Here is an 18,565-nt window from a genome sequence, read left to right as displayed (position 1 = left end):
GAAAATATGAAAACGACAGCACAGTGACTCAGCTTCAAGAGGAAGCGAACATACTCGTCACTCGGATGTCGTCTCTGCCAAGAAAGTCGAGATCGTTAATGAGGGTGATAGGTTCACTCGCTGTGCTTGGTATGAGCACCGATGTCCTCACGCTTGTATACTCACAAAACGCCGCAACCGCTGAAAGTAAATGCGGCAACTTTGTCTCTACGCCAAAAAGCAGCAGTCATCCAACAGAGGCTTCGAATTTCGCGCTTCCACAAAAGCGCCACTCCGGTCGACCCAGTTTCTTCTTGTGCCTGACCGATGGAGCTGCTGTCGGCGCTGCCGCGGCCACACCTAAATCGGTGCCCACGAGTCGGTCGCCTGCGGCCTATCATCGAAACAACGATCGAGAACAAATAACGCCGGCCACATATCCCGACCACAGTTTTTCACGTGCGAAGCAAGTTGTCTGCCGACTACGCACAACAACACGCCGCCATTAGGCGGCGCGAGTTCAAAGGGATAAACAACTTCCATTTCGAACTTCGCGCCTCCTCTGAGACCAGTGCGATCGTGCAATCGGAACAGAACAGTTGCTTAATGCAATCATTATGCAAGGCATACACGTACCGGGAAAATGAGCTCAACAAAGAAAACTGGAGGCAATGATTGAAGATTGAAAATTTTTAGAGTCAAATTACTTTCAACGCCAGTCGGTAGGGCGACGAAAAGACACTGCTGAATCGAGGAAAAATCGATAGGAGTCCCTCAGAACGCCAGAGCCAGCTAAATCCTGAAGCTCACGGAGTCGCTATATTGGGTAAAGCGCGCGCATCAAACATGGCGACTGCTAATCGATGTCCCGCGGAACACGAACAAGGGCTGGCCCTGCGCGGGTTGATTTTTCCAGACAAGCAGGAGGCGCGTCGAGCGGTTTCGGTACAATAAGCCCAAAATGAGAGCGAAAATGAGTTGTCATTAACTGTTCTAGCTAAATGGACTTGCATTAGACGATAATACATCGCCGAAACACTGGGATTAATTAATCACGCCTAACTTCCTACGACACAAACCACGCTTGTGTGGGCATAGAATCTAATTTCGACTCGAGGCGTTCGTATAATGCGGCCTTTATTCGCGTACTAACTCGGGTGCTGTATTCGTGGATTCGTAATGCGAGGCGCAAAAGTGTCTGATCGTTACAACAACCAGAAGCAACCAGAAAGGGACTAAAACAAAGCATGCGGTAATGCTCTTGAAGCGCATGAACACAACGCAAGTAAGAAAGCAATTACAAAACTTCGAAAGCAAGTGAACTGAAACTAAGATTTAAATAAACATGACCGTGTTTTACAGATAACGGCAGCTCCCTGTATACTAACGGCGGTTATTATCACGCTGAGGTAACGATCGGCGATGAAGCGCTGCAGGGTACGCTGCGCGCACCCATTACTTCCTGCGTACAATTCGTGTGTGCACGTTCCTGAAGCGCTCACCACAGAACATTTCTCCGTAAATGAAACGATTGTTAAGATGTGCCCAATCAACGGCACGTGTGAAAGCGTAGATAACGGACGTTTTTGCGGATCGCCAAGTATACGGCGTAAACGGGCAAAATCTTGTGTCCGATGGATGGAAGGAGGGTACCAGGTACGCCGCAGACATCAGCCATATGATAAACTACGTACTGTTAGCACCCCTGACGGTGCGGGCAGGGCACTTTTTTCTTATTTCTTTCTTTAAGCCCAAACTAATATCTGTTAGCACCCCCGCAGCAGTTGCCATTGCGCCAGCATCAGTCCTTGTTTCCTGATGTTTAACCATGTAATCTTCAACGCAGTACTGTGGCGCGCTTCGAAACTGAGAATTGAAAAAAAAAAACACAACAGAATAAAAAAAGCAATAAGCGACAGGGAAGCAGGCCTCCAACTTCACGAGCTATGGCAACGTTCTTGTTTTGCGTGTCACAACAAGGCACCTTTCCGGCGCTGGACAGATACGCGAAAGTGAAAAGATTGCATGCTGTTATTCATTTAACGGTAGTTGATAAAAGTGAACCACTGAAACAAGCAAAGAAAATTGAAAGTGAAGACAAGATACCGACTGAAATCATTAATTGATTAAGAACAGATACATTTTCATCGTCATTCGCATGCCCACAGCCACTTTAGATTTCCCTGAATGACCAGACTCGGCCACAATGGCAAACAATTTTTTCTCGCCGTTTACTGAAGGCGCTTTGAGGAAAAGGTTTCATTATCTAACCGGATTCTTAATATTGCTGGTTGCATGTATAGACGCAAAAACCGAAATAGTAAAATGCGCTACTCTGTATGTGCACAATTCATCCACTTCTACAAAAAAGCATCACCCCTTCCTGTGAATGCGCTTTAGCAGTAAATATCATGTAGAAAGCACGAACGAATGAAACAAGCGGTTTTCAGCACAACGCCTCCGATACAGTTCCGGAGGATAAGCGGATTGAGCTCTTCGACGATACGTGGCGCCCCACGTCCGCTTGGCGGGTGTAAAAAGCCAACGCCAAGCGTCCGAAACGGCTGCAACATAGTCTGGGCTGATACACTGATGGAGTTCCACCGCTACTGCAACAGCACTACGAAGGAACAAGATATGTACTCATTTTCTACATGAAAGCGAATACGGGGAACAATGAATCCCACGCAGATTTGCATCTTCGCCGGAATGCTACAACTGGTTCCAGGCACGCCGTCAATCGGTAAGGTTATCAGACTGTTTCATTCGGCAGCCGTGTCAAATGAACGAGTTAGGAATTAACTGTTTGACTTAAGCCATGTGATGCACACCGATCTTGCAAAAATTCTCATTTGGTGTGGTCTGCAACGCAGAACCTCCAAGGGTCAACCCGTTTTCCTTCTTGAAACGGTGGCGGGCCGGCGAAAAAACGACGGTAATATGCACGGTCGCGTCCGGCACGGCGCCCATGAAGTTCATTTGGATGAAAGACGGAAAGGAGGTAACGGAGACGAGTACTGTTCGCTTCAAGCACGAACAGGGGTACTCGATGCTTTTCATCGAGCCCGTTGAAGTGAATAGCGGAGGCAACTACACCTGCGTAGTCAAGAACAGGGCGGGCATCGACTCTTACACGACGTTTCTGGATGTGGAAGGTATGTACCGAGAAAAAAAAAATGTTTCCCCGACGTGCGTATAAAACTGTATTAACGAATGGAAATACTGCCTGCACGAACTCGGCATAGGCGGCAGGCTGTGAAAGCAGAGTTCGTCTTGCCGTAAATGCTCGCGCGTGCGGCTGCTGTCCGCAGATGCTACTGAACCAAGAAACTAGAAGGACATGTTAACTGGAATGTTTGTATTTCACAGCGTCTCCAAGATGGGTCGAGACCCCTGGAGACCAGAAAATGGCTTTCGGAAGTGAAATGAAACTCAGCTGTCGAGCTACGGGATCACCACCCCCAACAGTTGGATGGGAAAGGTTTGTAGGTAAGCCAATCACATCGAAAGCTTTACCTTTGTTACTCATATTCGAGTCGTTGTAAGTAGTCCTATAACGAAGTTACTGCCGAACTACTCTTTGTGTACGACCTGTGCTAAAAAGAGTCAAAGATATGTTGTCCGCCATAAACCATAGAAGGGACTGTTTCACAACGTGCAGAAACAATGAGCCATCGAAAACAAATTTGGAAAACAGAGCAAGGACAACATTTGTTAGCTTTGTTTTGTTTTTACTTCAAGCCATTTTGGCCTGCTCCGCACGCCCTCGCTGCTATGGGCTGTGGATGTTTTAATAAAGTAGTTAGAAGTTGCGCACTTTACATGCCTTACGTGTTCCTTGTTCGCCTGTGTCGTCTTCGCACAAGTACTTACGCTCTTTAAGAAACAACCAACTCGTCCAAACCGAAGTATTAATTAAATCTGGGAAGTTTCCCATAAGTATAAAAATACAATATCAAGGCTGAATTATAATATAAAACCGCAAATCATGCCCAGCCGGAATCCACTCAATTCCATCTTCAACGCCAGCCTGAAAATGCTTTTTCAAGCTAGCTCCAGCTGCGAACTTCCTTTGCTTCCATTTAGAAAATTGCCGCTCCAGCTAGCTCCACCTGAAATCTTTTCCACTTCGAGCTGAAAAGTGCTTTTCCAGCTAAAACGCCTCTGTGTTCATGTGGGTTACTCGCCCGGGAACAGCGTCGAAAATTTTCTACATGCGTCCCACAACTTGCAGAGGCTACGCAAGCATGGACGAAGCTGCGAACGGAAGGAGAGCACTTGGACATACCCAGAGTGACGCTCAACGAGACTGGCAGATACCGGTGCACGGCTCTAAATGGAGTGGAACCAGACATACGCCACGATTTCCTTCTGTCCATTTACGGTGAGCAATTTTTTAAACGAAAAAAACTGCAGACGCCCACATGTTCGTGACACCGGTGTTCGTTGAACCTGCCGCTTGTTGTTCAAGACACGAGTCCAAAAGGCTGCAGATACAAGAGAGGAACAATTTCCTAGCACATTTTCACCATCCTCCGAACTACATCTAATCCGGCATGTAGCATATTCCGGAGGCGTAAGAGCGCTTCCACAAGCTGACGGTACGCGGCGCCTCGAGTCCACGTTTCGCTAGCTCTGTCCTCGCACAAACAGATGCGGCCTGTCGCTTGCTTCCGCCATGGCCACAGAACCAACGAAGCTGCCGCTGCCTATTCGACTCCACGGCGCATTTTCATAGGGACGACGTTTCAGCAACAATTTTACGCCACAGTGAGTGCGGGTGTGTGTGCGTTCTGCCTGCCCGCAGTCCACTCGGAGCATGGTGAATCGCGTGCCTCCGAGCGCTCTTCAAACCTGGAAGTACGCTTGTTTACTAGCGCTGCTGCTCGCCGGGGAAGTGCTCCTTCTCGGTAAGTCATGTTTCAATGCATGCCCGTGTCAGAGAGAGCATTCCGGTCAGGTATAGCGTCGCATGTGAACTTCTCGCAGGCGCGCCCAAGATTCAGCCTTTCAGCTTTCCGAGCCGGCTTAAAGTGCTCGGAAGGACGTCGGTCATATGCACGGCCGCAGACGGAACGCAGCCTTTCACGTTTTCCTGGCTCAAAGACGGCACCTCCGTAGCATCCGTGAAGAATGTGCGCGAGGAAAAAAAGAGTGACTACTCCGTACTGGTCATCGAGCCGGTAGAAGCTGTGAATGCCGGAAATTACACATGCATCGTGAAGAACAAGGCGGGGTTCGACAGCCACACAGCCTACCTGGAAGTAGAAGGTAGTGGTGACATACAGTCGTAGTGTTATAAGAAATTACGCAAATGTCGCTAAACTGGCCTCTGTCGCAGCTCCACCAACATGGAAAAGCGTTCCAGGGAACACAGACATAGTGCAGGGCAAAGAACTCGTCTTATCTTGCAAAGCGCACGGGTCTCCAACGCCTAAGGTGACGTGGCTCTTCAAAAAAGGTTTGTAGTAGCATTAAATCTGTGTATTGACGGTAAAAAAGACGCGGATAACAAATAACCCAGTTTCGTTCTTCAATTGTTTCGCAGGAGAAGCCAAAGATTGGGTTCCTGTACTGAACACCGACGCACACACGACAGTGCGGCCCGATGGAAGCCTGGTTCTGTCCTCGGCTCAGGAGTCGCACAGCGGAGACTTCAGGTGCAGTGCCGACAATGGAATAGGAAAGCCCATCTCGCACACGACCACAGTCAAAGTACGCGGTAAGACACTGAAATTCACAATAGAAACGAGTGTTACCGTCTCGACTGCTCGCAAAAAATGTTGTTTTCCAGCCATGCTATGCATTCGGTGAATGCTATACTTCTTTAGTAGTGCTGTAAACTGCAATCAGAAAGCTGTAGTTCCTCAGAAGCAGCTTTCCGCAGAGCTAGGGGCACGCAGCCCAACAAACTACGAGCCGCAACTGGAAATGTGGAGCTGCTTAGAACCGAACTCTGACACGGTGTGGCGCGCCGTGTCCATGGTCGCCGGGACCGAAGCAAGCTGCGTACAATACGACCAAGGCTTTTTACTTCACAAGCCGTGGTTCGCTGCGGCCAACGGCACGTTCGCACTAGTCAAAACTGGATTTGCAGCTGCGGTTTTCCTCCGCAACATCGCAGCACAGAAGGAAATGCACCTTCCACTCGTTACGATAGCTCGGTGTATGGTTCCGCTCCTTTTCGGGCTTCTTCCACCGCTGGGAAACTCAGCGAGCACCAACAAAGGTAAGACGGCATTTACTTGTTTCCTCGTTTTGTTCGTACTACGAGTTGCGCCGGAAGGCACTCAAGTGAAGCTGCTGAATCTGAAAGTCACCTGCGGCTTTCCTTCTTTCAGTGCCTCCAAAGATATTGCCGTTCCATTTTCGCAAGACGATAAAACCGGGCGAAAATGCAAGGACGACCTGTCTCGTGGAGGCCGGCGACTCTCCAATGACTTTCTCCTGGCTTCGCAACGGTATAGACGCCAGCCTAACCAAGAACGTTCAGGTTAACACGCACGCTGATTTCTCCATACTGAACGTCAGCCCAGTGGATGCCACAAGTGCAGGGAACTTCACGTGCATCGTGAAAAACAAGGCAGGCTTCGACAGCTTCACCGCGTATCTGGACGTCGAAGGTGAGATAATGACAAATTATTGGTTATATCAGCGTAAAGGTCGTAATATGCTGAGCAGCCATGCAGAACAGGTTGGAGTCGGTTACTATGCTTTCTGCAAACACGGCACTGAAGACAGAAACTTGGTTAGCTAGCATTATCTGTTGGCGAGGTTTATCCAATCGCGCGTAGATACGGCCCATCCCTTTTGTTTCGATTAAGGTTTTGTGTACACTGTCTCCAATGTTGAATTATCGACTAGTGTTTAGCGACCCCGCGGGCACTTCGTCCCAAAGACTTTTTTTTTTCCTCACGCAAAGCGCAAATGCAAAAGCATTTCCTGCCTGCGCTGCATACCACACATACTTTCGTCAAACCGGCCTGCTGAAGTGTATCATATGCGACAAACATTATTTTGTGCACTCTTGAGCACTCGGAGCGTTGTGAAACACGAAAACTGAACACGATGCCTATAGTGCACTAACCAACTAATCAAAATGTGTGACATAGGCATGATCGAATCAAGCCTTGTAAATATTCACAAGCAGAAGATCTAGTCAGAAAACTAAGCATTTTAAAGCGAAATATCCAACCCGCCGCGGTGGCTCAGTGGTCAGCTGCTCAGCTCCAGGACGCGGGTTCGATTCCAGCCTAGGCGGCTGCATTTCGGTGGAGGCGAAGTCCAAAACTCCCGAGTCGTGTGCGATGCGAGTGCCCCTCAACAAACTCTAGCTGGTCTAAATTAATCAGAAGCCCTCCATTACTGCATCTTTAATAGCCCTTGTGTCGGTTTGGGACGTTAGACCCCTCACATCATACGAAAACAACATCCATGCCAGGAGTACAAAGCGCCTGTTTCCTCAGGATTACCGTGCGAAAAAGGTACACAGTGGGGCCTTCTCCAAACAAAACTAGACATCAAGCTTGCATCTAAGCTGGACAGTGAATGCATAGGTTACGCGCGTAAGCAAAGTGTCATGCCGTGCACACAATCGGGATGTTCTACAAGAATTTAGACCGTAAGGCCGCAAGCATATAGCGCATACATTCTTAAAAATCGCTGGCGCCAATGTTCGTGGCCATTCGTCCCGATTACGAGAAGTCCGACAAATCCGAGCACCCTCAACAAGCAATACAGACTAAGCCGACGTTGAAGCTTCAAGCGGCTAACACGGAGCGGCGCACCTTGTCCACAAAACACAGAGACTTTTACACGACTCTGGTGCTAGGCTTCCGCGTACAATATGGCGCATCAGTGTGTGCTAGTGGCGCCGCTAACAGAGCTGGCTTAAGGTGTCTTCCAACGGCATATTCTTGTAACCATCTTTCGGTACCCAAGGTGTCACGAGCCACTATGTTAATACTCCTGTTCACGATCCTAAGTTTGTGCGCGAATAGTGTGTGCTCCGAAAAAGGTAAGCCAAGGCCGACTCGAATGTTTCCTAGGGCTGGCAGCGCATCTGAGTTCCGCACACTGTTTATAGTTGCACCGAGGATACAGCCGTTCCACTTTCGCAAGACGGCTAAGCCAGGAGAAACCGTGAGAACTACGTGCGTTGTGGAGGCTGGCGACCGTCCCATGACGTTCTCTTGGCTAAGGAACGGGCACGACGCATCTTCAGTGCCCAATGTCAAAATAGACACGCATTCGGAGGTATCACTGATCACCATTTCCCCCGTCAGTGCGGCGAGCGCCGGAAACTTCACCTGCATAGTGAAAAACAAGGCGGGCTTCGACAGCTTCACCTCGCTTCTGGAAGTCGAAGGTAAACAGTGTGAACGCCGCAGTCACCACATTTGGTTTTGACACAACCACTAAAAACTTCACGCATGTCGATGAGTTATTTGTATAGCGTTTGCAGCTAGAAGGACAAGCTGAAAGCTGGTCTCCCTCCATCACTTACGACAGCATGTGGGTCACAAAGTGAACAAACTGGGGAAAACCAGGCATCCTGAGGTTTTCCCCTCGTTGTTCACGTTATGGTTATAAAGAACCATCTGACCATCCTCCCTCTACCATGGCATGTGGAGTTTAACGTCCCGAAGCGGCGCGTGGGCTATGATGGACGCAATAGTGGAAGGCTCCAAATTAATTTTTATTAAAAAGCACTGACGCCGCAAAGCACACGGGCACTTTTGTCTCCGTCGACAGTTCAGATCATTGGAGAGCAATGCGTTCGCGCTCCCTATCGTACTCTTTTTGGCTACAAGGATATAAACAAAGCACGATTGGAATAAGCACTGCATGGTTCAGGCAGCAATTAGCACCAGTACGAGCAAGAGAATGCACATAAGTGCATTCTCTCACGCCGTGAGAGTTGGCTGCACGAGTTGGCTGAGGCTGAACTCGTGCAACACGACTCTGCGAAAATATCAGATTTGCCGTGATATAAAAGGTAAAGGTTTATAAAAGGTACAACGAAACTCACAGACCGGTGCTGCCCTTTCAGCTCCGCCTGAGTGGAAGCGAGAGCCGATGGACAAGGCAGGCGTAGTCGGAAGCACGGTGCGAATCGAGTGCATCGGATCCGGCTCACCTTCGCCGAAAATGAGCTGGCACGTCGTGCGAGGTAAGCTGCGTCATTGCCACTGCGCCGCGCGAGCGCTAAAGGCCCAATACACCTGCTATTTACACGATGTGGTGCAGAGGACGGTCGCCGGCAAGCAGCAGTCAACGAGGCGATTCCATCAAGATCCACAGTGCATGCAAATGGAACCCTGGACCTCCACGACTTGGACATAAGGGACAGCGGGCAGTACACATGCACAGCTGACAATGGCGTGGCGCCGGTCCTAAAGAAAACGATAACGCTCAAGATAAGCGGTAAGGACGAAGGCAGCAGAGAACGATACCGATCAAATGCAACTCTGCTGATGGCAAGTGATAACGCCCTTTCCATTGTTTTGCTATCTGCCGAAATGTTGTTTTGCTATCTGCCGAAATGTTTACACCACACTCGCCCGCCAAGCAGCCCGGCTGCTGCAGGTCAAAAGGCGCGAATGACACCCTGTTCGAAAAGAACGCTCAGTAACATCGTTCTATCCAGAACGATCTGTTTGCCGCTGAAAACAACGCTTCGTTTTTGTGCAAGGACAAAGAGACTGCAAAGACTGCCATAAAAAAAACCCGCAAAAAGCAGAAAGGCACTTATCTGCCGCGTGTTTTGCAACATATTTGTACTGGCATGATACACTCGCAAGGCCTTCTGGGCAACAGCCGTGTTCCCAGCAGTCGACGACATGTGGCGCAGCATGTCTGCCAACGCGAGTACGCGCTCAAGCCAGCACGGGAAAACGCCATTCGTGGTGGCTGTTCGGTGTACTCGCATTCTCGCTATGCCACACAGCACCACAAGATGCGCTCAGGCGTCGCCAAAATGCCGCTCAGTAGGAATGGGCCCAGTTTCCAGGCTCCGCCTGAAAGATGCAGCGGTGGTTCAGCTTCTGCTCACCTACGTAGCGTGCCTCGAAGCGAGTAACGTCAAAGGTGAGCTACGTGAACCAGAAATCCCTTGAAACTTATTGGTACGATATTGCTGCAGATTAACTAACACGGTTTCTGCCAAACCCGCAGTCACTCCCAAGATCATCGCCTTCTCGTTCGCGGGAACTGCAAAGCCTGGAAACAACGTTCGGACTACATGTTTCCTGGCGGAAGGCGACATGCCCGTCACCTTCACCTGGCTCCGAAACGGTGTGGACGCGTCGCATTCAAAGAATGCGCACATCGTGTCACACAGCGACTTCTCGGTGCTTAGCATCAACCCAGTGGATGGGCAGAGCGCCGGAAACTACAGCTGCATCGCCAAGAACCGGGCAGGGTTCGACAGCTTCACGGCGTACCTCGACGTTGAAGGTAAGGCACCGTGCAATTGCTTATACACGCTGGCGTTCGCAGTGCTTTGCAGCACAAGCGTAATGACGACTCAGAGGTTCAAAATGTGACAGTTCTGAGCTGAATGACTGGCTTTTGCAGACTTTCCCAATTATGGCTGCTAAACCTCCGCAGCCCACCCTATAATAAAGACACCACACATAGGTGCAAGTTAAGTACCAATCACTGAATCAAGTTTTATTTCCAGAGAATGAACTTAAACAGTAACAAAGTTGGGGTGGGGACAAAAAAAAAGCTCATAATGCCGCCAGAAACTATAAGCATCAGGGTTTAGAATAGCCAAGAGAACCCACAAACGTTTATTAGCAGATATTTCGCTTAAACCGCTATTGCGAAGCAAAGGGACACGAGCCTGTTTCTACCAGCAGAATGTCAGCCTGTCGCGTTTAATACCCCGTTCTCATAAACGCACAACTAAAAATCCCAGTAAAGGAATATCCTAACACGTAGCCATAAATTTAAGATAATTTTTAATACACCTACAAACGACTAACGAAACTCGAAATGCTGTCCAGACCTTTGGTTTTCCTCAACACTTAGTTGGCAGTTGTGCTCTTTTTTTTTTTGTTCTTTTAGCACCCCCGACTTGGTTACGAGAGCCTCAGGACGTGGGCGGTACACTCGGCACTAAACTTGTCATCCCATGCGCAGCATCTGGTTCGCCTACGCCGACAATCCGCTGGTTAAAACTCGAAGGTTCGTCGTCGTTTAGCCTGGCTTGTATTCGATCTTTGACATATTATTACTTGCTCGCTTTCTATTCATTTCCTAGGTGGCACGTCTCTGCTTTCGACAAAATCAGCACACCCTCACGAGGCAAACCAAAACGGGTCCATGGTGATCCTGTATTTGGAGACGCGGGACGCTGGACAGTACGCCTGTGAAGCTGACAACGGCATCACGCCGACCCTAAGAAAGACCATCACGGTCAAAGTGAACGGTGCGTCCACGCTACGTAAAGGAGGAACTTTGGTACAACTATATTCTAGTACTATCATTTATTCGAACTATTCGCCATGATTGCATGATTATGGTAAGATGATGGCGGCTTGCTTAGACAACTGGAGCTTTGCTCTACCACATCCTGCGACTCCCGTCAGCAACTAACACAGTTCTTTCCCGATATGTGGCGCCTCGTGTCCATGGTATAACGAAGGAGCCATCAGTGCGTTCTTTGTACAGTCGCGCTGCCCCGAAACCTATGACCAACCGAACAGACCAGCCAAAACTGTCACTACCGCTGAGAGGCCACCTCAGACTACAGCAGGCTGTGATTTTCGCCATGCATGCACCCTGCTACACAGCGAAAATCTGTACGCAGCTGAACATCATCGCCACGAGCTTTTTCCTGTTTCACTCCGTCTCGCAAAGCAAAGGTGAGTGAAATGTAAACGCACAGCCTACACAGTGTTTACTGTGTTCCATATCATAGCTGCAATGTGCTCGCCTCGCATTAATGTTCAAAAATCTTTCAGAAGTGCCTGAAATACGACCATTCAGTTTTTCCAAGAACATACCGGTTGGCGGCAAAGCCCTCGTTACGTGCTGGATTACATCCGGCGTGCAGCCAGTTACGTTTTCATGGCTGAAGGACGGTGACTCCTTGAGCACGGTGCAAGGAACGCGACTGAAAGCGGATCCCGACTACTCTGTGCTGCTCCTGGAGCCCGTCTTGCCTTCGCACGTGGGAAATTACACGTGCATAGCGAAGAACAAGTTCGGCTTCGACAGTTATACAACTGTTCTGGAAGTCGAGTGTAAGTACTGACGCTTCAAAACCACTCGGCTTGAGGCTAAGCTCGCGCAAAACACACTAATATCGTGTTACTTTTTTTCTTCGCAGCTTCCCCGACGTGGAAGAAAGCGAGCGGCGACATTTCAGTCGTACTGGGCAGGACGCTTGTCATGGTGTGTTTGGCGGCCGGATTTCCACATCCGTCGCTGACGTTCCGTAAGAGCGGAGATAAACATGGTGAGTTCTTAATCATGTTACATCGAGTTTTTTTTTTTTTTAATGGACTCTACATGAGCCTGCTTTTCAATGTACGATGTTTAAGATACCTGTACTGAGATATTTTATTATAAGCATTTTTAAAACACAATGCAAAACACTGTGGCGCATATGACACAACTATTTGTAATTTTAGTTTGTGCTCCTTCAGGCAACCCTGTGGACATGAAAACGGCAGACGAACGGCTCACTGTTCATCGCAACGGCACCGTGATCATCGAAGAAGTATCCATCAAAGATGCAGGAGCATACAAATGCGAAGCTGAAAACGGCATCCTACCCAACATTCAACACACTGTTAAAGTCTTCGTACACGGTGAGAAACGAAAAATCTCAAAAAAAAAAAAGACCCGCTTTCGTCGAAGACGGAATGTCTGAGAACAAATATCCAACATTCATACTATTCCGCACTTTTCAACCACTAAACTTTCATTCTTGCAATGTAGTCCGAACAAACATTTTCTGCGAGCGATTTTGATGAAAAGAAACGTACAAACGAGCACTTGCATGACGATTTTAATTTGTAGCACGAAACAAGCGTCTGTAAAATCGCGCGTTTTAACAGCAATTTTGTGTAGTTTGCCATGTTTACACAGTGTGTCGCGATGAGCCCGTCATCGCGTAGAGAGCCTACCACTGGCGTCGCCAGGGTGCGCATGGAAAATGTTCTTTCTCTGTGAGCCTGTGGACGCCCCAAAAATGCATCGCTGCCCAGCCAGTTCCACACCTCGATGTCTTCGGTAAAGTAACCTGCACCACTCATGCAAAAAGTGATAATATGCGAACTTAAGATCACGCCTGTGGCGAGTTCGCCTCGCTGCGAAAACAATACCCGAGCACTGCCTAAAGGCACGGACAAGCATGACTGTGAAGCTCATCACCTGGACTTTATTAACAATAGTGTGCCCAAGCTATCAAGCAGGTAAGTGAGACCTTTTATACCCAATTCGTCTTTTACGCTGCGCTAAACCGCACCTCGTACAATTTAACAACCTAACCGTTTTCGCAGCCACAACAGAGGCACCCAAGCTGCAGCCATTCTCGTTCCCCGGATCTGTAAAACCGGGCTCTCGTATCTCGGCGATGTGTTTGGCAACATCGGGAGGTCATCAAGTGACCATGTCGTGGCTCAAAGATGGAAACGATGTGAGCTCAGCAAAAAATGTATTTGTTGAAACGAAAAGAGGAGTTTCGCTTATTCTCATCGAGCCAGTCGAAGTGCCCAATGCTGGAAACTACACCTGCATAGCAAAGAACAGGGCTGGGTTTGACAGCTACACAGCGGTGCTGGACGTTCAAGGTATAAGACATGTTCTGAAGCTCGAAATAATTGCAAATGAACGTTTTATTATGTGTTGTCACTATTCTTGAAACAGCCCCACCGTCTTGGAAGAAAACTCCGGGAGACCTTAGAGTCAACATAGGGGACCGCGCCGTTTTCGAATGCTTGGCATACGGCTCTCCCGCACCCAAGATCAGCTGGAAGAAGCAAGACGGTGAGCGGAAGGCGCAGTATGCAAGCATGCACGCTTGCGAAATGTGCACTGATAATGCTGAGGGACATATTTCCCCCTCGTCTTCTTTTCTTTTCTCGCAGTTATAATAAACACTGCCTCAAGTGGAAATGGCACCCTACTCATTGACGGAGTTTCAAGTGCCGACGGTGGTCATTACGTCTGCGAAGCAGATAACGGCATCGCACCAGTAGCTACGCACGGCTTCACAGTCACTGTCAACGGTGAGACGGGCACCTTGGCATTGTTACCTGCGACATTCTGTAAAAGCTTACACATTCTGCAATTTGCTTGTTCCAAGGAACGCCACAAAATGACCAAGTTTTGCAACTTCTTGCTCTGCGCTAGCCTTTGTAGAAGCATGGGGTATTCAGAATGAGCAAAGCACGAATCCAACGGAGTGTTTCATGACCACAAAGCTCACGCCGCTTCAACGAAGTTGAAAGACGCGACAAGCTCGCAAACCTCCGAATGTCCTGCACTGTAGCGACACTTCCGAGCTCATGATACGAGACTTGTGCACACAATCATGCACAGGTGTCGGACAGTGTCCTTACATGTTCGAGTAACAGCGAAGATGACTTCAAAAACGCACGCTTTTTCTGCGTTTCAGCGCGTAATATCAGTTTTCTACGACATGCGGCGCCTCTTGTCCGTGTGCTAAAATCTCGATGGAAGCCCCCTGGCAGTCACTACGGGCACTAATGCCAGCGACGGGCCATGGCTGTCACAACAAGACGCCACACTTAAGTTCACGGCTTATTTTCCCAAAGTTCACGACGAACGCACAATGAAACTCCACAGAAAAGGAAGTGCACCCACGATGAACCTCCTGCCATCAAGACCCGTGCTCCTCGTCTTCTGTGTGTTTCTTCACATCGGAATACACCGCGTAGAATGCTCAAGTGAGTAAGTGTGCAGCATGCTGCACGATGCATGCCTCGCTCTTCTCCTTTTAGATGACGAGCATGAACTTCACGATTTCGACGCCGTACTAATACATAACCGTGAAGACCGAGGAGATTAACGTATATTATCTTGTGCACTATTTTGCAGCCCCACCAAAGATTAGGCCATTCTCCTTGTCCAAAGTAGCCAGCAAGGGGGAGAAAATTAGCATTCTGTGTTTTGTCAGCGAAGGGACACAACCCTTTTCCTTCTCGTGGTCGAAAGAAGGCAAGGAACTGCAGACGACCGAAAATGTGAAAGTCAAGACGGAGTCAGACTTCTCCCTCATGATCATCGACGCTGTCGACGAGAAAAGTGCCGGAAACTACACCTGCATCGTCAAGAACATATTCGGATTCGACACCCACTCCGCCTACTTAGACGTAGAAGGCAAGTTCTCTCTGCTCAGACTTAAGTAAACGTCTCTGAGTAAGGAAGACCCCTGGACTTACATCAAGAGCTATGCATTTATCCAGACGGGTTCTTCGTTGCTGTTTACTTGGCTACTAGACAGCCATGTGTGCGGTCAGTACCACCTACGAATAACATGAACAGAAATAACGCTTCGAAAATTCTCAAACTGGTTATGCACTAAGAACAAGAAATTGGTCAAGTGGCTACTCGTAGATGGTCACACAGCAAAAAAAAGACCACGAGCAGTAGCGTAGCCTCCTCAGCACTAAATTTTCTAATCAACCACGACCTTCACATACGTTGCACCTAATAATACGGGAAGTTATCTGTTTTCTTCAGCACCACCGTTACTCAAGAAAACAACAGGCGACACGAACGTTGTCCAAGGTGGCAGCGTCGTCCTCAGCTGCCACGCCACCGGCTCGCCGAAGCCCACTGTAAGCTGGTCACGACCGTCAGGTATGTTTCCAGGCAACTTCTTCCAGCAGTGTACAACTTAAAAGCGGGCTAATTGAAATACTTCATTTTCACGTAAAAACGCAGGTAGTGACATCGAGGTCGCCCTCCAAGCCACCAACCCTCGAATGCAGGCTTCTCCCAACGGCACACTGCTCATCGAAGAAGTCACAACAGAGGACGCCGGGAAGTACACGTGCAGGGCTCACAACGGTCTCGGATCCGTCAGCCACTCGCTGTACTTGCACGTACGGGGTATGAAACTTCACCGTCGTAGAAATAAGCGCAGCAAACTACTGCCCCGAAACAAAACATTGCAGAATACACAAGACGTCTGGGTTAAAGCAGCCCATTCCATCGAAATCCCTCTGGACACCACAGTGCTAGCACTCAACATTCGGGACACAGCGTTCAGAGCAAAAATGCGAAAACTACGAACATCGAAAACAGGAATACAGAGAGGGCAGAATCGCAGCCAGGACTTTTTTTAGGGAGAGACAAAAGGTGATTTCTTAAATCGGGGGGAAGGGGAAACCTTTGAACCCCCGCTCATTAGATAGGCGCTTGAGACTGCGTACCTAATGTGCTACCAGTTAAGCAAGATTGACGAACAGTACAGAGGGAATCGGTAAGAATTAACCTTGCCCGTACGTAGCAGCTACATGCAGCTGTTTCTCCCCATCCTTTCTCACTCCCCTCATTTCTTCCCTCACAGCATCCATTCTAGCTGAGACAGTCGCTGAGCCGTTGCTTTCCTAATAACTAGCCATACCACCGCTAGCGGAATAAGCTTCGGGAGTTCTTGTACAAAAGCGAGAGAGAGTCAACAAACTGCAAGGCTAGTGAAACACGAAGTAATGAGATACTTCCCCCCGCAGTCACACCAAACGCCGATAACATTCACTCTAGACGAAACGGTGCAGTCCAGACCGAAATAAGACAAATTTCACCTGACCACGTCGATAAACACGGCTTCCGCGCGACTCGCACGCAGGGCCGCACGAGCGCGGCAACGAATGCGTTCCTCCTCGTTCCGATTGTTACCGCCGGCCACTCGCTGCGTCTGTGTTTTCCACGACAGCAGAGGCCACCGTTAACGACGACGCTGCCGCGGCCGGCTCTTTTTTTCCCACGTCCCACAAGCGGCGACAATGTGGTTGGCCCCAACGCTCTCGCTCCCGGTCGCCCCGTGGGGAGCGCTGCCAAGGCCCGGGCGTGCGCGCGACCGGCGTGCTCCGAACACGTCTCCGCAGTTGTCGAGCACCCACTGCGCTTCTTTCGCGTCGAACGCGTACACATACTACAAGAAGAACGGATGCACCGCGCACTCGGCATGCGCTGTGCCTCGATCCACGTCTGCTTCTTCCTGGCTGCCATCCTCAGCGAGGTGAGCTCCGCATATGGTGAGTCCTCGTGGCCTGCGAAGAGCCACTTTTTTTTTTTTTTGCCTTATACGTTAATTCATTTATCCTATTCATCTCTTTGTCCCTTAAAGGTGCACTGAAGAGGAATCAGAACTCGTATTTTTACCGCTGGAAGTCGATCTACACGTTCCGAGCGTTCTTGGAAACGTCGAACTATTGCCCTCCCTTATAAAAATGGTCTATAGACAGTCTATAGACTTCTTATTGACTTTATCGACTTCCTATAGATATTGCTTTTTGCCTATTCATAGTCTATAGACTGTCTATAGGCAAAAGTCTACTAAAAGTGTATGGCCATAAATCTATAGATAGTCTATAGACTGTCTATGGCATTTGTATTGCCTATAGACTGTTGTTCTCTAGGAATTGTCTATAGACAGTGTATAGACTTCATAGACAGAAGTCTATAGACACTTATAGACTGTCTAAAACTTTTATTGTAAGGGCTGTGCGGCCCATTTCCCTAATTTAAATCGGATTAACGTCGCTCTCCCGCCGTTTTCTTTCTTTTTAATTCCCCGCAAACGGTGGGAGGAGTCGACCAACCTTTCACCCAGTCCCGTGGCAGCTTGCCGCTCTGCCATCGGCGGTGTGATACGTAGTGATCGGCGAAAGCAAAGAGTCTACGCGTATTTTTATTTCCGTGGTCCTAATTTTGCAGCTATGTAGTCTCTGACTAGATCTATTTATTCACGGAAACCTAAAAGAAAGAAAATAAAAGGGAAAGCAAAGTCGCCACGCGACTGCCTGAAAGGAACTCCATGCGTTGGTCGACTCCTCCCACCGCATGCGGGGAATTAAAAAAAAAGGCGGGAGCCGGACGTTAATTAGATTTAATTACGGGAATCGGCCACACAGGGCAATAAGTCGAAGTTTCTAAGAAAGCTGAGAACGTGTAGATCGAGTTCCCGCGACAAAAAGACGACTTCAGATTCCTCTTCAGTGCACCTTTAATCCTATCTTGAATGATATGAATGCGTCAGCTGTCGAGGGAGGGGGCTATAGGTGTTAGCAAGTTGCACGCGGTTGACTACTCGGCTAGGAGAAGAGACACTAATATCACACTCCTCCCGATCCTCCATCCCAACACCTACGCATATCGTTCAGCCTGCACTCCGATTGAGAACTGAAGAACAAAAATACGAGGTCAGGGACGCGCAACCTGAAATCTTGAGCAAAAAAGTAAAGAAAATATGGTAATGAATGCCTGCTAGAAGCCTTCCCCCGACAACTGCGCAATCTTACAAGTACTAAGCAGCGCAACAAACTGACCCGGTCAGCTCTGTGCCCTTAGTTTCGCAATATCTCGTTAGTCACCATTA

At 48.8% G+C, this 18,565-nt stretch overlaps 3 protein-coding genes and 1 long non-coding RNA gene across 9 annotated transcripts in view; 3 read left to right on the top strand and 1 right to left on the bottom strand.

Annotated features, from left to right (window-relative positions):
• The window catches only part of LOC149359119 (uncharacterized), a 205,042-nt gene that overhangs the window by 98,231 nt on the left and 88,246 nt on the right, over window positions 1-18,565 (bottom strand). The gene's annotated exons all lie outside the window — the stretch shown is intronic.
• On the top strand, window positions 4,640-9,384 carry LOC149359122 (cell adhesion molecule Dscam2-like). The gene is made up of 6 exons (XM_089571369.1): window positions 4,640-4,889; window positions 4,969-5,250; window positions 5,321-5,440; window positions 5,528-5,701; window positions 6,321-6,602; window positions 9,032-9,384. The coding sequence occupies exons 1-6, from the start codon at window positions 4,799-4,801 to the stop codon at window positions 9,322-9,324; spliced, it is 1,242 nt and encodes a 413-aa protein (XP_089427495.1). The 5' UTR covers window positions 4,640-4,798; the 3' UTR covers window positions 9,325-9,384.
• The window catches only part of LOC149359120 (cell adhesion molecule Dscam1-like), a 40,178-nt gene continuing 31,144 nt past the window's right edge, over window positions 9,532-18,565 (top strand). Inside the window, exons 1-4 of one of the 5 annotated variants that reach the window (XM_089571343.1) lie at window positions 9,532-10,068; window positions 10,156-10,437; window positions 11,053-11,172; window positions 11,249-11,416. In XM_089571343.1, coding sequence (XP_089427469.1) covers window positions 9,822-10,068; window positions 10,156-10,437; window positions 11,053-11,172; window positions 11,249-11,416 — 817 coding nt within the window. In that variant the 5' untranslated portion in view covers window positions 9,532-9,821. Of the gene's footprint in view, window positions 10,069-10,155; window positions 10,438-11,052; window positions 11,173-11,248; window positions 11,417-14,240; window positions 15,340-15,702; window positions 15,823-15,906; window positions 16,075-16,095; window positions 17,223-18,565 lie in introns of those variants that run through there. The other 4 variants (XM_089571344.1, XM_089571347.1, XM_089571348.1 and 1 more) reach the window with 4 other exon arrangements.
• LOC149359121 (cell adhesion molecule Dscam2-like) lies at window positions 11,466-13,341 on the top strand. The gene is made up of 4 exons (XM_089571370.1): window positions 11,466-11,852; window positions 11,952-12,233; window positions 12,320-12,448; window positions 12,639-13,341. Exons 1-4 carry the CDS (start codon window positions 11,678-11,680, stop codon window positions 12,863-12,865), a joined length of 813 nt encoding a protein of 270 aa, XP_089427496.1. The 5' UTR covers window positions 11,466-11,677; the 3' UTR covers window positions 12,866-13,341.

The sequence above is a fragment of the Amblyomma mixtum genome, chromosome 2, assembly GCF_055824585.1.
Source record: "Amblyomma mixtum isolate Tamu chromosome 2, ASM5582458v1, whole genome shotgun sequence".
NCBI classification, from domain to species: Eukaryota; Metazoa; Arthropoda; class Arachnida; order Ixodida; family Ixodidae; genus Amblyomma; species Amblyomma mixtum.
This window is presented reverse-complemented; position numbering and strand designations above follow the sequence as displayed.

Excerpts from the sequence above, each read along its gene's own strand:
- LOC149359121 (XM_089571370.1), top strand. The coding sequence starts at position 11,678 with ATGACCAACCGAACAGACCAGCCAAAACTGTCACTACCGCTGAGAGGC. Across the intron at positions 11,853-11,951 it reads CTCCGTCTCGCAAAGCAAAG|AAGTGCCTGAAATACGACCA; the intron begins GTGAGTGAAATG and ends AAAATCTTTCAG. Across the intron at positions 12,234-12,319 it reads AACTGTTCTGGAAGTCGAGT|CTTCCCCGACGTGGAAGAAA; the intron begins GTAAGTACTGAC and ends TTTTCTTCGCAG.
- LOC149359122 (XM_089571369.1), top strand. The coding sequence starts at position 4,799 with ATGGTGAATCGCGTGCCTCCGAGCGCTCTTCAAACCTGGAAGTACGCT. Across the intron at positions 4,890-4,968 it reads CGGGGAAGTGCTCCTTCTCG|GCGCGCCCAAGATTCAGCCT; the intron begins GTAAGTCATGTT and ends AACTTCTCGCAG. Across the intron at positions 6,603-9,031 it reads CGCGTATCTGGACGTCGAAG|CTCCGCCTGAGTGGAAGCGA; the intron begins GTGAGATAATGA and ends CTGCCCTTTCAG.